The 15395-nt window shown below is 41.7% G+C and overlaps 1 protein-coding gene across 22 annotated transcripts in view; it reads right to left on the bottom strand.

Annotated features, from left to right (window-relative positions):
- Positions 1–141: 141 nt before the first annotated feature.
- The window catches only part of ap3b2 (adaptor related protein complex 3 subunit beta 2), a 102821-nt gene continuing 87567 nt past the window's right edge, over positions 142–15395 (bottom strand). For 8 of the 22 annotated variants that reach the window (XM_021565027.3, XM_021565010.3, XM_021565019.3 and 5 more), the window contains 9 exons: positions 14323–14494; positions 12361–12448; positions 11879–11991; positions 5649–5877; positions 5269–5353; positions 4866–4963; positions 4364–4384; positions 2723–2861; positions 142–2480 (listed from right to left, as the gene is read on the bottom strand). In XM_021565027.3, the coding sequence (XP_021420702.3) occupies positions 2294–2480; positions 2723–2861; positions 4364–4384; positions 4866–4963; positions 5269–5353; positions 5649–5877; positions 11879–11991; positions 12361–12448; positions 14323–14494 (1132 nt within the window). In that variant the 3' untranslated portion in view covers positions 142–2293. The remainder of the gene's footprint in view (positions 2481–2722; positions 2862–4363; positions 4385–4865; positions 4964–5268; positions 5354–5648; positions 5878–11878; positions 11992–12360; positions 12449–14322; positions 14495–15395) is intronic. The other 14 variants (XM_090202017.1, XM_090202008.1, XM_021564969.3 and 11 more) reach the window with 3 other exon arrangements.

Here is a 15395-nt window from a genome sequence, read left to right as displayed (position 1 = left end):
ATCTAAATTGGATACATTGTACTTTACAAACAGGAAGAAGCTGAATTTGAAGACAAGTCGATAACAAATATCCACATCAAAGAGTATCAAGTTAGGTTTTCCATCTCTCCGGTCCATATACAAAAAGGCTATAGACATTGACACATTTCATCCGTTTTATTTCATTATTTTCATTTGAATAATAAATAAAAGCTTAAACATCACATTATTTCATAACCACACAGAAGATATGGTAGACCATAATCATGACATTAGAAAGAGAAAGCGAGTGTGCATTAAAATAACAATACCCTTTGAAGGATTGCTCCATCCACTATTATCTTAAATTAATTGCAAAGTTTTCATTTTGAGAGAAAGGTTTAACCATTCAAAGTTATATATAGCTTTGTATTTTAGGGGAGGAAATAATAGACCACTGCCACGTTTAACAGTACTTTCAATAAGGTACTTTTCATAAGGTCAATGGTATGAGTTAAGCAAATTATGTTCTCAAATTGTCTGCATACCAGTAGTAAAATGAATTTGAAATTACATGTATATTCAACTTAAATTATTTGTTCTTTGACGGTGTCATGACTCCACAAACCTGTGAATTAAGTTCACAAGCTTGAAAGATTTACCAGTGCGATACTGAACAAATAAAACAATTCAAATTTCAAGGAGTAAAAAACTGCTGTCATTTTCCCTTTTCTTTCACTTTCTATGATAACTGTTATTGATGCTTGCTGTATTGAACTCCTTTGGTGTGACGATACAAATACATGTTCCTATGGCAAAAAAAATCTAAACAAATAAATAAATAACATCACTTATGTCACGAAGGCAGCTCGCAGATATGCAGGTGGGTTATGTTATATCATATCACGTGTCTCCCCGATACAGAGCAAGGCCCTTTACCTGGTGTGACCCATTGGCGCCCAAGACAGCATAGTGCAGTTTCCTTAGGATCCCATTTCCGTAGGTCTCATTATGACAACATCAGTGGGTTTATAGCATGATAGAAACCACTTTTAAATATAGCATGGTTAACCTATTCTGGAAATACAGTAAGTATATGCAAAAGTCAATGGAAAGGCAGGAAAACACAGATAGCTGCTGATTACAGAACAGTTTGCCTTGGGCCATGATGATTTAACATTGTCATGTTTGGAAATCATTCATACACACAGACACAGACACAGACACACACTAACACAGACCTTAGATTTTGTATTAAATATTGCAATGCATTCAATCACGTTTACTGTATATCATTTTCAACTGCAGGACTCCCACTCAATAACATCTATTCTATGTGTATGACATTTAGCGGGCCAGGCGGTAGAGATTGAGAATAGAGAACTACACTATTCAAAAGGGGACTTCATTGAACATTCAACAGACCAAAGTAAATTGAGGAGTGACCACTTTTTTGATGATATACCCTGTTACTGTACCTAAGTAATGTTGGTAATGGTACCACACTACATTTTTAAAAAGGCATGGTGTTTTCTACATAGTACATTTGCGCTTGGCCGAAACAAGTATAGCAAGAGTATAGGTGAGGACTCGCAGTCTTTAGTTCAGACAATAATGTACTATACATCATGAGCCATTCGTAGATATGGCTAAAGAGAGCATGTCAAACCTTTACAGCAGTCATCACAAATGATAAGGAGGATTTTTGGTTAGGATAAACATCCCACTGGGCACTGACCTCAGTTCAATGTCTAGTTTTGATTAAAACATTTTTGAGTTAACATGAATTCAATGTGAAATCAACAAACAAATATAGGTTAAAAGTTGTGTGAAAAAAAAAAATTCCCTTATGTTGATTACTTTTTGCAAATCCAATCAGTTTTCCATGTTGATTCAACGTCGTCACAGATTTTATTTGATCAGTGGGATGATTCTTAATGACTTATTGTCTTTACAAATCGTGTACAGTAATGCCATTCTGTAATTTGTTACGACGGTTCGTAGGAAGTGATTTTAAAAGTCAAAGTGGGGCCTATTATTTCCCCCAGATTTGCATCTCTCGTATAAGTAAAAAATCATCATAATTTGTTTGAAACCTGCATTACATGGAGAATATCAATTGAGCGATGGATCAAACCTGTCTTCTACATATTCTTATCAGACTACCAGTATCTTAAGGAAGAGAAAGAGGACTCTAAGTATTGGGGTATTTGGAATGAGAGTGGATGAATGTGTGGTTGTATGTATGTGAGTGAGCAAAGGGAGACAGAACCGAGCTGTAGGAGAGGAAGGAAATTGCTGGGGTCAAAGGTCAGGGGTCAAGAGTTAGGGGTCATCACTGGGTGAGGGCCTGAAGGATGTCCTTGACCAGCATCGTGCCAATCACCATTTTCTCACAGTTGACCGTCAGCTGGGCGGCCCCGTCCTCTTTGGTGACCACACTGACCAGTACAAGGCTGCCACTGGTCACCGTCTTCCCAGCGAACCTGTGAATCGGAAACGGGGGAGGAGGTACAGGAGGGCTAAGTTCAAAGATCAAAGAGCAGAAGTAAAGATGAAGTTGAATAGTTGAATCAATATGACACAAAACAGCAACATTCTTTCATGATTTCATAACTTCCTATTTGACACATTCCCCTACTATCTCCCCTGTCTAATAAAACATGCAACATACTAATTCAATAAATAAAAAAATATATATCAATATTTATTCTGGCGACATCTGCCAACTTTGACAACTTTTCCAAATGCCCGCCACCCTCACCTGCACTCCTTGTCTGAGCCACAGGGCACTCGGCTGAGGTTGGCGGCAGTGGTAACCCTTTGAACGACAGCGTGCTCGCCCTGACACTTCTCCTCCAGGGTCAGCTTCTCTGTGATCTCATTCATGCCCATCAACTGACCTGAGGACAGTACAAAATAGCAGCGGTCAACAGACGAGTGGTCAAGGAGTCTGCATCAGCATCTCAATTTATCTTCCCGCGATTCCTTGCATCCTATCTCCTCAGCTCCTTTCCCTCCGTATTGGAGGAGACGGTCCAAGGTCCCTCGCCTCAGACCTTCTTCTCCAATACCTTTTTAGGGATGCAAGGAAAGAGGATGTGAGGAATCGAGGAAAGATGAATTACAGGTTCCAGCTTGAGTGAGATTGAACATGTGTTTGAAGAAGGTCAATTTCATTTTTGTTTTTATGAATGCTCATTGTCACCAGACTCCTTCAAAATAGGAGACTGTCCCGTGAATACCTAACGTTTTAACCAAACCTTGTGTAATATCTCACACTATATGGAGGCATTTGTGTCCATATACCATTTGATACTACAACAATCTAAAAGCCATTCAACTCTATAGGGTCTACTACCATAAAAGTGTTGGGTTTTACACAATTCTCTTAGGACTACACTAACTATATAATGCCTTAGGATTAAAAGACTAGAGATATGAGCCATTACATAAGCATGGGGCTTAATGTGAAAAACTCTCGCAAAGCAGTGACACTTTCCTAAGAATAAGAAAGTAATCTGATATTTGCCAAAAACAGGAGTTTGAGGGGAATAGCCTGCATGTGGATTACTTTATTTATCAGGTTGCAGGTCTGTAACTCATATTTCTATCCTGCTCGTCTTTTTGTCAAACTCATTTTCTCATATATCACTGTCAAACTTCCTTGAACATAGAAAAGGCTCCCTGAAAGAGATTGAAATGTTCCCTCTTCGTTCTGTGACGTCTTAGTTATATTTAGCTGAATTCAGCAAACTTCTGCACAAACTTCCTCCACACTAAATCTAGAATACAATGACCATTAACTTGTTAACTTGAAATGTATTATAAAACACCATTATATGCATTAAATGGAAGCAGCATGCTATACTCTCACCACTCAGACAAAGTTAAGTTAGCTCTACTTCTCTAAAACATCTGAATGTGGCCTACAGTATGCATTAGTTACAGCCCATGTGTCTTACAGCCCGTATAACACAATCAATGCTGTGAAAGAAGAGCGCAATGGTTTTAAATGCAGTGCCTTTAAAAAAATTGGACATCCTCTTTGCGCATTCCCGGAACTACAGTAGGACATTGATTTGGGATTAGTGGATCTAAGTGGAGCATTCCCAGTCATTCCCAGTGGAGCTACAGTACATGTTAGAGGCTGGGATGCAGGTTAGGTTAGGTCAGTTGTGTCTGCCATTGAAGTGAACTGGAGATACATAGTGCAAATAGTCATTGGCACCCAGGCATTAGATATCGCTGTGGGGGGTATAGGAGGGAACAGCTTGAAGCAAGGGGGAGATGTTGAGGGGAAGGATGGGGGAGGAGAGGTTGAGTCTCGTATGGGGGGGTAGGTTGTTAAGGCAGGTGGCACATAGACAGCTGACGAGAACAAGTTCTATCAAAGGAAACTTACCTAGACTTTGTAATAGCGTCTCTATTGGGGCCAGTATCAAGAGGGAAGAACGGAGGATATGACACGTTTAAACACACAATACGGTTGGATTTTAGTTGAAAACCTTGCCCAGTGTTAGTGATTATGCTCCAAGGGTGACCATTGCTATTAAACCAAGTTAGAATGAATACTAAGGTTTCCTGGTGGATGTGGATTTGATCAAGTCAGAGGTGATAGTGCGGTAGTAGTCACATGCCATTATTAGGGTTAGTTTGTGTAGTGACTGGTGGAAACTGCCATTCATCACTGACAAAAAATAAATATACTATGATTTGCCTCAGAAATGTATTAATTCTTGAGTGTTCTTTTGGATACCAACTCAAAACAACACCCAGAGAGGCAAAGACATCTCAAAACACACTGCATCAATTCAGGGATTTTACTATTACAAAAATTGTTTCTTTAGCGCAGTCAAAATGGGGCCCATATTATTTGATTTCCATGCATTAGTTCCTGTGCTCACCTTGCTCCTTTTTGAACTCATTTTCTGTCATAAAGATTGGCATCATCAGCTCTCCAACCGGTGGCTGGATCGACACAAAGAACTTCCTGGTGTGAGTGCTGCAAAGGAACAATAAGACATGACATGATTCACTTATAGGAGAATAGAGCAATAGGACTGTGCAGTGATTAGGGTCGCAAAATTGCAGAAACTTTCCCAGGAATTCTCTGGTTTTCCAGAACTCCCAATAAGATTCCCGGAATCAGGAGGGAATTAGTAGGTAGGGAATCCTACAACTCGGAATCTTCCAACCAGGATTTCTGAAAAACCCAGGAACTTTGGGAAAGTTTCCAGAATTTTGCAACACTAGTTTGATACTTGACTGGCCACATAGGGGGGGGGGGGGGTGCAGGCTCTTTCTTACCAGAGCTGGAAGTTGGCTGCCTGTGTGGAATCACAGAAATCGATGCCCATCACCACGCTGACAGTCTCGCCCGCAGGTAACACCTCTGAAGACAACACAAGATACTAGGTAAAAGAGACAGTGCACTAACTAGACCAAAACAATGACAAACAGCTACCTAGATAGATCACTGAATGACTGAGGTGTAATTCTAATTTAAACTAACCCCGTTGCAAAACCTAACCCAACAAAGAACCATTTCTTTCAATTATCTTTTCCAAAAAGTCTTCTTCAGATAAAAAAGGGTTCCATGTAGAACCCTACCGGTCCTCAAAGGATCCTTTTAGAACCCCTTTCCAAAACTATTAAAAGAGGAATTCTGTTGTGAAATGTTGACTGACCGATCTCAGGGAACTCTTTGATCCTCATGCCTGATTGCAACTTGGCGTCCTCCACGTGCAGGCTCTTGGCCTCGGAGGTGGCGCTGTTGGTGAACTGGATTTTGACTGCCACCATGTGCGGGTCGGGGCTGAACGGCTGGCGGCTGAAGCAGTACTCCACTGACAGGCCCTCGCCGGTGATACGGTGGAGCAGCTCGTAGGTCTTCAGATTGCCGGATGGGACGATGGTCTGTGGTACGGAAACAGGTAGGGGGGGGTTGAGTAAAAACTGCATGTACAGCCAAGCAGGCTTACATATTGTATCAAACACCTGGACACTGGCTATAGTGTTGGGTTGACTGTCGCTGGACACAGTTTAGAATCCCAGTTGGGGTTACTGTAGTAGGTTGGCCCTTGTGGGTATCCATACCTATGCATGACTATGTATGACATGTGCAGACTAGGCTAGTAAACATGCTGAAGCAAGAACCTCGTTGTTGTACCTCCTTATTTTAGATGATACTGCATTGTGTCAGAAGTGGCTTTAATAATCACATAAACATGAAGGACTTACCAAGTAAATCTTACATTCAGTATGTGGATGACGTGTGAAATGCTTGATAATGTATGTGATATCAACAGAGAGGTATATTTTCTGGGTGATTTAAATATTGACTGGCTTTCATCAAGCTTTCCACTCAAGAAAAAGCTTCAAACAGTAACCAGAGCCTGTAACCAGGTTATCAGTCAACCCACCAGGGTAGTTACAAACAGCACAGGAATGAAATCATCAACATGTATTGATCACATCTTTACTAATGCTGCAGAAATTTGCTTGAAAGCAGTATCCAGATCCATTGGATGTAATGATCACAATATAGTAGTCATATCTAGGAAAACCAAAGTTCCAAAGGCTGGGCCTAATTGTCACACCCTGACCATGGTTTGCTTTGTATGTTTCTATGTTTTGGTTGGTCAGGGTGTGATCTGAGTGGGCATTCTATGTTGGATGTCTTGTTTGTCTATTTCTATGTCTGGCCTGATATGGTTCTCAATCAGAGGCAGGTGTTAGTCATTGTCTCTGATTGAGAACCATATTTAGGTAGCCTGGGTTTCACTGTGTGTTTGTGAGTGATTGTTCCTGTCTCTGTGTTTTGCACCAGATAGGGCTGTTTTTGGTTTTCCACGTTTATTGTTTTGTAGTGTTCATGTTTATCTGGTTTTATTAAACATGAATCAATATAACCACGCTGCGTTTTGGTCCGCCTCTACTTCACCACAGGAAAACCCTTACACCAATAAAGTGTATAAGGGGTCATACATTAAGTTTGGTAGTGATTCCTATAATATTGATGTAAAGAATATCTGTTGGTCTGTGGTGTGTTATGAGGAGAAAACAGACACGGCACTTCCTTATTTTAGATGATACTACATTGTGTCAGAAGTGGTTTTAATAATCACATAAACGTGAAGTAAATCATACATTCAGGCTGTTTAAAAGCAAAGAGGGCACGGTGTTGGAGATAAACAGCGCAGATCATCATTGGGCTAGCAAGGACTAATGAGCAAGGACAAAGTTACTGCTTGCACATGTTGCAAGAGGAAGGAACTGGTGGGATTTCAGGGTTTGCGACTCCAAGTTCAACGGGCTCTCGTGCAAACATGGACAGGCCAGTGGCTTATGCTGACGGATTCTGCATTAGTCCCCTGGAGAATTTAGATTGTACGTACATTCAAAACTGGCCAAAATGGATCAGGCGCTTTGAAAGGTCCAGAGTAGCTTCAGGCTTAAATGTGAAAAATTTGCCATTTCAAGACAATACACTGATCTACTCTATGGGTGATGAAGGCGAGGATATATTAAATGCTTCACCGTTGACTGAGGAAGAGAAACTTAACTACTGTGCCATTAAAGACTGTGTTGAAATGCATTTCATAGGGAGACATATTTGAGAGCTAGGCTTAATGTGGGCAAACAGGAGCAGGGCGAAACCACCAACAGTTTTATCACAGCTGCTCACAAGCTAGCGGAACATTGTCGGTTTGGCGCACTCAGGGAAGAGTTGACCCGAGATCAGATTGTAGTGGGAATAAGAAATATCTCACTTTCTGAAAAGTTACAGTTGGATTCCCAGCTTCCCTTGTCCAAAGCTGTAAACAAGGTTAGGCAGAGTGAGATAGTAAAAAGACCAGCAGACAATGTTGCACCACATCAGCTCCTTGCAGAGTGAAGAGAGTGAGGAAATACATGCGTTTTCATACCGTGCAACAACAATCACAGACAGCACCAGTAGCCAGTTCAAGTGTTTGTCGCAAATGTGGGATAATCCCCTTTCCACAGATGGGAAGATTGCCCAGCAAAGGATGCGGAATGCAGGAAATGTCACTTTTCAGCAGTCTGTCGATCACGTAAAGGCCATTCTGGTGGGAAGCTGCTATAGACCACCAAGTGCCAACAGTCAGTATCTGGATGACATGTGTGAAATGCTTGATAATGTATGTGATATCAACAGAGAGGTATATTTTCTGGGTGATTTAAATATTGACTGTCTTTCATCAAGCTGCCCACTCAAGAGAAAGCTTCAAATAGTAACCAGTGGCTGTAACCTGGTTCAGGTTATCAGTCAACCTACCAGGGTAGTTACAAACAGCACAGTAATGAAATCATCAACATGTATTAATCACATCTTTACTAATGCTGCAGAAACTCTATTCCACATCAGGTAACTCATGCAATCAGTAAAATTAGATGTAAAAAAACGGATAAAAAAACATCTTATGGAACAGCGGGGACTGTGAAGCAACACGAACATAGGCAGACACATGCATACACACACACACGATAATATACGCACTATACACACACGTACACATGGATTTTGTACTGTATACATGTGGTACTGGTGAAGTAGAGGCCTGAGGGCAAGTGGATGTATTGTAATGTTTTTAAAATTGTATAAACTGCCTTAATTTTGCTGGACCCCAGGAAGAGTAGCCCCAGGAAGAGTAGCCCCAGGAAGAGTAGCCTTGGCACCAGCTAATGGGGATCCATAATAAATACAAATACAAAGCAAACGCATGAGGTCTCAGAGGAGGAACAGCAGATACAGTAGGACAGCATCTTTCTGGGACAAGTAAGGAAAAAACAATGATGGCGGGCACTCGGATATTAAACTCAATGGGGAGGTTGTGTCATTTAAACCAGACACATGGGCAGCAGTGACCGCAATCCCCACAAAACTGTATAGCTATAGTAGAAATGGCCCTTTGCTCTCTACAAACTAAAAACTGTAAGATATTACCAGTGGTAGGGCAGTTGGTGAGTAAACTGGAGAGTAAAGACAAAAAGTGCCATCCAACCTGTCTTTGCCATTCACTCTCTGGCCAGACCGTTGCTGGGGCTGCCAGCAATTGAACTGGAGGACCCAAGGGATGTTTTCCAAAAGACATTTCCAAAAGTGTTTTCTGGCCTAGGAAGGTGACTACAAAACCTGAAAGAGGATGCGGTCCCCCCCGGGGTGCTTCTCCGTTTATTGGCAAAAGTAAAGGAAGAGTTGGTGAGTATGGAAGAAAATGGGGCTGTCTAAAATAGAGAGTCCCACTGGCAGGTGTGCAGGGATAATGGTGGTCCCAAAAGCCAATGGGGACTTGAATGAGGCTCTCTGCAGAGAGAGACACATCTTACCATCAGTGGAGCAGTCGCTAGCTCAGTTGGATGCCTCACAAATCTTCACAAAACTGGATGCCCGCTCAGGACTGTTTTAACGTTTTGCCATTTGGAATCGCTTCCGGTCCTGAGCATTTCCAAAGACACATGTTCCAATTGTTGGATGGGCTGAGTGGAGTCAGAGGTCTTGTTCTTGGGACACAAAATCAGTGCAGCTGGAATAGAACCGGGCCCGGAGAAGATCAGCATCATCACAGATATGCCCATCCCCCAGAATGCGGCTGAAGTCAAGACCTTCTTAAGCATGGCCACATATGTGGGTAAGTTCCTCCCACAGTTTTCAGATACAACCAAACCCCTGAGAGACTTACTAGCCAAATAGAATTACTGGTCATGGGGTCACATGCAACAGGTGGCATTTGACAAGATCAAAGGAGACCTGCTGTCACAGAGAGTGTTGACCCAGTACCGTCCCCACGCTATGACAAAGGTGTCAGCAGATGCATCATCCTTTGGGCTAGGGGCGGTCCTCACACAGATGCAGGACAACATGGAGTGGCGTCCAATAGCATGCATCTCACAAAGATTATCCGACACGGCACAAAGGTATGCACAAGTGGAGAAGGAGGTGTTGGCAATCACATGGGCAGGTGAAAGGCTCAGCCAATACCTTATTGACCTGCAGTTTACAGCAGAGACTGACCACAAACCACTGTTGGCTCTGTTAGGGACAAAAGCACTGGACGACTTGCCTCCCAGAGTCCTGCGCTTCCGCCTCAGATTGCCGAGGTTCACCTACAATATGGTGTATGCGCCAGGGAAGGCACTGATCACAGCAGACGCACTCTCCATGCCCCAATTAAACGTCCATTAACAGAGGAGGAGCCATGTCTAGAGGGGGAGGTACAGGTGTCCATTAATGCAGTAAGAGACAGTCTACCTTCATCTCAGACCAAACTGCAGCAGATTGCAGAGGAGCAACAGCGAGACCCCATCTGCCGACAGATAGTACAGCAGTGCAAAAAGGGATGGCCCAGGCAGGAGGAACTGCCTCAGCTGCTGAAGCCCTATTGGGTGCACCAACGTGATTTCCACTGTAATGGAGACCTTCTCATGAAAGAGCAACGGAGAGTTATCCCAGAGACTCTACAACCGGAAATTCTAGAGAGTGCATGAGGGACCCATGGGGATAACCAAATGCAGACAGAGGGCTCAACAGTCGGTGTGGTGGCTGGGTCTGAGCACTTAGATTGCCAAGCTGGTGGCACAGTGTGAGGTGTGTGCACAATGTTAACCTTGTCATACTGAACCAATGATGGCGAGGGAGTTGCCAAAACAGCCATGGCAAAAGGTAGGGGCAGATAAGAACTTATGGAAAAAAGACACCCATAACCACATCAGCTGGTGTTATCAATGTACTAAAGTAAAAAAAAATATGGGCAAGGGGTTGCTGAGGTCCTGGTTACAGATAACACTCCCCAATTCTCCGCAAGCTCCTTTTCTGCATTTGCCGTAGAATATGAACTTCACACGTGACCAGAAGCCCCTACCATGCACAGAGCAACGGTGAGGTAGATAGAGCTGTGAAAACAGTCAAAGGACTGTTGAAAAAGAACAAGGATCCGTACATGGCTCTGTTACCATACAGAGTTACACCACTGCATCATGGGCCGCCGCCTGCCGAGCTCCTGATGGGCAGGAGGCTGCGCTCCCTCCCTTGCCTGTCTCACCGGCTGGGCTTAAACCCCAATGGCCTAACAGGAAGGCCTTCACTGAGAGGGATAAATGGCTGAAAAAAAACACAAACTGGAGACTTTAAATCGGAGACACCGTGCTACGGAGAGGCAAGAGCTGACAGAACATCAACGTGTGTGGATTACAAACTAAAAGACACCAGAAATAGTGCTGAGGAAAGCAGATGCCCCACGCTCCTATGTGGTGGACACAGGCTCCGAGGAGGTACGGATTAACAAAACACACCTCAGAGCTCTTCCAGATCTACTAGGCACACAGGTTGAGGAGGCCACAAGATTGCTCAAAAATCATTCTCACAGAGCCACAAGCTCGCCCAAAAAGGGATGTGAAGCCACCATGAATAGAATGCATACTGTTGGGGACCATACCCAGCAAAAGAGACTGTACCTAAGTTAATGCATAAGTGTTAAAGAGAATAAAAGTGGTTTCCAAATTGCATTTCAGTTATGCTTCAGTGGTTATGAATGTTGAATTATTTTTAATTGGAGAGGGCAAGATGTAGTAGGATGGCCCTTGTGGGTATCCGTACCCATGAATGACATGCACAGATTAGGCTAGTAAACATGCTGAAGCTAGAACCTCATTGTTGTGCCTTCTGACTTTAGATGATACTACAGTTACCCGCTCAAATTTACCAGAAAAGACTATACATCTTCAAAAATATTCAGTAAAATTGGCACTCATAAAATGTTATAAAGCTTGGAATGTATGGTACTTAATCTCTCTTTAAATCTACATTATCTTTCTCTAGCAATCTACATCTATATGAAGTGCTTAGGTCTTCGGGGGTTAGGGGCTATGGGTAGTTTGTCCTAGAAAGGGTACTCACCGTAGGGGACAGAACGTTGTCGGTCAGGGACAAGCCCTCCAGATCTGTCACTAGGCTGCTGGACAGGAAGTTGTTGAGGGGCGTGACTTGAGACGGAGATGGAGCGGGGTCAACTAGGAAGAGGAAAGAGCACAGCGTTTTCTCAAAGACTGGGGAGCAATCATGTATAGTCTGATGCTGCGCTAATGTAAACAAACAAGCAAATAGTGGCGATTCTGCATCATGGACAATGGCGATTGTGGACTTCTGAAGTTGCAAAGTTCAGTACCACAGACACGGATATATTCGATTTTAAACATTTGATTTCGAATTTGAAATAATAGGGAATAAATCTGCACATAATTAAAATAGACTTATCCAGTGACATCCATTACCAATCGTTCATCATCCCATTCAAATTCTATGTAGGACCACTTGAGGAAAGTGTAGACTGTCACTGTATTCCTGGTATCGTGGATTTAGTAAAAAGGAGGTGAACTTACAGTCATCAAAATCAAGCAGAGACATTTCTTTCTTTTCCTTCTTGTTCTCTTTTTTGGGTGGTTTGGATGGAGGTTTAGATGCTGTGGTCTGAAAAGAAGAGAAAGAGAAACTAACCCACAAGCAGAAGGAGACCTGCCACCTGAATATAGTGTTTAAAAGGAGGGAAAAAGGTAAATAGATATAAACTATATTACCACTTGTGCATGAAAGCAAAGGAATATGTTCACACAGTCCCACCGTGACGCTGGTGCGTTTTGGACTTCTAACCCCTTTTAAACATAGTGTGTTTGAGCTACAGACTTCTGTTGAACCATTGGATTAATCCATCTCTTCTGCATCCATTGAAACCAATCACTAGTCTGTGTGATTAACTTGGGCTGAGCTAGGGCAGTGTTTGTGAGACAAGGGCGGGTCCCAAAGGGGCCTGCGGGCGGTTCTTCTCACAAAAAAAGTCTCTAAAGCCAGAGTGGTTTGAGCGGAGACTCTTTCCAACACGTACATGTTACATGTTACATGTACACGTACATGTTTTGCATGCATTGTTTGCTCTATGACGCTCACAAGCCATACAACAGTTTTTTGAAGGTAAGGTGTTTTTCTACATTGAAGATCATAGGAAATCCCAGGACATGCTGTCTATAATACTGTAATAGGCTCAAATAGTTGCTGTCACGAATTCCAAACTTCACATTTGCCACTGACTAGTTGGATATTCATTTCCCAATGAGCAAACATAAATTCATTTTTATCAGGTTTTTACTTGGCAAACCTTATTTTTACATTTGTCAATAAAACTGTTTATGTCAAATTGTAAAACACTTCATTGTGAAGCTAAATATAAGGGCTAGACATGCAGATAAATGAAAGTAGTGCCTAGGGCAACTCCACAACTTTTCAACCTCATTTTCATTATCTCCAGCACAATACCAGTGTCAATATATGTGAATGTATGTGACATTTTGTATAATTTTCTTGTTAACAAGTTCTACCTAATGACATCATCAAAACTTAAAACATTTTATTTGACGGGAGCAAGAACATACCCTCCTCCCTTGGGCTATAGAAATTCATTGCAGTTGTTGATCCTACCTTGTGATGTCACTGAGAAGCATTTCTATTTTAACCATGGATCGCTCATAGAAACACTGTTTTCACATATGTAGAAACTGGTTGGTGGTGGAGATTATGAATATGAGGTTGAAAAGTGGCAGAATTGCCCTTTAAGTTTATTAGTTTACTGTATCCATTGGGAATGTTGACATCAGAGAATATCTACGTGCTTTATGCCAACCATCAGATAATGCCAATGTAGAATGGGTGTTACGTTTTTCCTTTATGAAGTCTTATAAATTGAAAAAATATTTTTTACAGCTTTATTAGCGTACACCTAATATGTTCCCCCTGTTGACGATGCTCATTATATTTTAAGGTTGAACCAAAAGATTACATGTAACAAAAATAAAATACGAAATTATGTGAAATTGAATGAAACAATTTATGTTGATGCTAATATTATGTACAATATTCCATGTTTCTATATGATAACAATAGCGTAATATATTTAATATTTTTTAACTATTTTGTAACAGTTTCACCAATTCATTTTAATTAACTTAATCATTATGACACACCCCTCACTATTGTCATTGGTTACACTAATTGCACTGTGTGTCTACATAACCTGGTTCAAGTATTCATGACATTACCCTGAGGAAGGCACAGTGATGCCGAAACATTGGTAAATACCCATTAAATTGCTGGGAGTTTATTCATGGAGTGTGCGACTTTCTTTATTTGATAGTCCACTGGGAATTTTGACATCAAAGAATATCTATGTGCTTTATGCCAATATCAAATAATGCCAATTTAGAATGTGTGTGTTACGTCTCTCACTGTGTGTGTGTGTGTGTGTGTGTGTGTATATCTGTAGTACGTGTATTTTCGAGTCTCTCATTACCCACCTTCTTTTTCTTCTTGGTCTCCTCCTCTGACTCCTCTTCAGACTCCTCCTCCTCTGACTCGCTGCTCTCTGACTCACTATCGTCGTCCTCCTCGGATTCTGACTCGGAGCTACCAATCCGCGGTTTGCTCTTCTTCTCGCTTTTCTTCACCTCCTCTCCACTGCTCGGCTCACTGTGATGCATTGGTAAACAGGTATAAAAACGGTTTAATGAAGGAATTTCACATCTTTAGAGCTCATGTCATAGCATTGCATTTCCTAGTGCTCTGCTACAGATTTTGACTACATTCTTTGGGTTACACACATCAGATTGAATATGAATTAATAGGTAAAGAAAAAAACATACAATTTAAACTTTTGACTCGAATTCCTCTTTAATCATTATCCAGTTTATGTATAATTGAGATTAGGGCCAACAATTCATCGTCAATGGCTGATATTAAAGATACGTTATAAAGGTTTTGTATAATTTTAGCCAGTAGTTTTGAAAGTAGCGCTCACGAGCCAAAACGTGTCCCCGAAAATTGCGCACAATTGTGTACATCATCACATCATTGTTCTCGAGCCTCTGTAAAGTGTGAGAAGAGAAGAGAAGAAAAAAACTATGTGGTGTGCATGTGGGGTGTTCATGTTGGGCTCATTGGACAATACTGTGCTGACCTGATCCCACCTCCCACTTTAATCTTGCAACCTCATTGGACATCGTTCCACCTGCCAATCAACATTGTCTATCAGCTTCGGTTGTCACGCATGGTCTCGTCAAGTTAGTATGGCAAACCAGCAAGCGAATGTGATAATGTAATTTTATACAACGGAAAATGTATACTTATGTTTGCATCAAATGTCTCCTTGAAAGTCAGGTATCAATTATATCATATGCCTACGTGATGAATGATGATCGCTGGCAATTAACAGCTGTAGTGTTGCATACATTGCATTGCCCCATATCATAGAATATAAGTGTGAAAGTTTATAAAGACAAAAAGTGGACACATTCAATTATTTGATTTGGATGGACAACATAAAGGGGAATCTGGTAATGAATGGTGTGGCTGTTGAACAAGTTGAGACTAA

The sequence above is a fragment of the Oncorhynchus mykiss genome, chromosome 2 (assembly GCF_057628025.1).
Source record: "Oncorhynchus mykiss isolate SJ-2025 chromosome 2, ASM5762802v1, whole genome shotgun sequence".
Taxonomy (NCBI): domain Eukaryota; kingdom Metazoa; phylum Chordata; class Actinopteri; order Salmoniformes; family Salmonidae; genus Oncorhynchus; species Oncorhynchus mykiss.
Note: the sequence above shows the minus strand (reverse complement) of the source record. Positions and strands in the feature narration are given on the sequence as shown.